This window comes from Guillardia theta (assembly GCF_000315625.1).
Source record: "Guillardia theta CCMP2712 unplaced genomic scaffold GUITHscaffold_10, whole genome shotgun sequence".
NCBI classification, from domain to species: Eukaryota; class Cryptophyceae; order Pyrenomonadales; family Geminigeraceae; genus Guillardia; species Guillardia theta.
Genome location: NW_005434664.1, coordinates 678,890 through 680,320, shown reverse-complemented (window position 1 = coordinate 680,320; position 1,431 = coordinate 678,890). Strand labels below are relative to the sequence as shown.

At 53.9% G+C, this 1,431-nt stretch overlaps 1 protein-coding gene across 1 annotated transcript; it reads right to left on the bottom strand.

The window, feature by feature from the left end:
- Positions 1-512: 512 nt before the first annotated feature.
- Positions 513-1,258, bottom strand: GUITHDRAFT_102498 (hypothetical protein; the record flags this gene model as incomplete). The annotated part of the gene is made up of 4 exons (XM_005838806.1): positions 513-791; positions 971-1,003; positions 1,049-1,081; positions 1,253-1,258. The coding sequence occupies 4 exons, from the start codon at positions 1,256-1,258 to the stop codon at positions 513-515; spliced, it is 351 nt and encodes a 116-aa protein (XP_005838863.1).
- Positions 1,259-1,431: the final 173 nt, after the last annotated feature.

The window sequence follows — 1,431 nt, the reverse complement described above, 5'->3', positions numbered from 1 at the left end:
CAGCAACGGAGAAACGGGAAGGGAAGGGGGGAGAGGAGGAGCAAGAAGAGGAGGAGCAAGCGCTTACATTGAGCCACATCGAATTGTCTCCAGTCTGAAAATTGAGCGCTACGAGCTGACAGCCAGATGCCCATGCTGGGAGGAGGAGGAGAGTGAGAAGTGAAAGCGTATATGGAGGAAGGGAGAGCAGGAGCAGGAGCAGGAGCAGGAGCAGGAGCAGGAGCAGGAGCAGGAGCAGGAGCAGGAGCAGGATGCAAGAAGTAGGGTCCTCTCACCGATTGCAGGATCAAGATTTGAAGAGTCTACTCTTCCTCCGAAAGGATAAACTCTGCCAACAAGTCAACATTCTACTGTTCCAATCCTCTGTCCTCCATCTTGTTTCCCCTCCTCCTGTGCTCATCCCCTCCCTCCACCTCTTTCACTCTTCTCCTCTGCTGTCACCTGGCAAGCTGCCTCATGTTGTACTCTATAAAAGCATCTCTGCTTGAGTCCGCCTGCCACGAATTTACAATTCACATAACGATGGAGGAACAAGTATGAGTTCCATCATGATCTCCATTATGACTTCCATCATCATCATCATCATCATCATCAATATCATCATCATCAATATCATCATCATCAATATCATCATCAACATCATCATTTCCCACCAGCTTCTTCAGCTTCCCCTCGGCGAACGAGGACATCTCATAAACTTGACCAGGGACGTTGAAGCCCTTGAAGTGAACCGCACAGAGGTAGACGAGGTTTCCCCACTTGCTCGCTGACTTTGACTTGACGTCCTCCACCTGCCGCGTCTGACTAGAGAGCTCTTTCCCCCTTGCGCTCTCCTCCTCTCCTCTTCCTCCTCCCCACCTCCAGTTATTCCTCTCCTCCTCCTCCTCCTCCTCCTCCTCTTCCTCCTCCTCTTCGGTCATCACTCTCTCATCGTCCTCATCCTTGTCCTCGTCCTCCACTTCATGAATACCTTGGGCTTCTGGAGAGATTCACTCTTCTTGATCTGCGGGAGGGGTCAGGGGAGGCAGGAGGCTGCAGCGTCGCTAACCTCCTTCTCGTGCTTCGCTTTCGCCTTCTTCGCCTACAAGAGGGTTTAGGGTTCAGGACCGTGACTCTCCTCCTCCCTCTCCTCCTCCGCCTCCTCCTCCTCCTCCTCCTCCTCCTCCTCCGTCCTCCTCCTCCTCCTCCTCCTCCTCCTCCTCCTCCTCCTCCTCCTCCTCCTCCTCCTCCTCCTCCTCCTCCTCTCTCCCACCCCCATCGCATGGCATCTTCGCAGTTTCGAAACGGTCATTGTGTAACGGACGTACTTTTGTAACGGCTCACGTTTTTAAGAGTCTCTAGTTGAGCAGCTCCCGGCACTCGAGCTGGTCAACGACAAAGGCGAACTCGATGGATCGCTCAGCCATGAGGCGGTACCTGTCCGACGCTGCG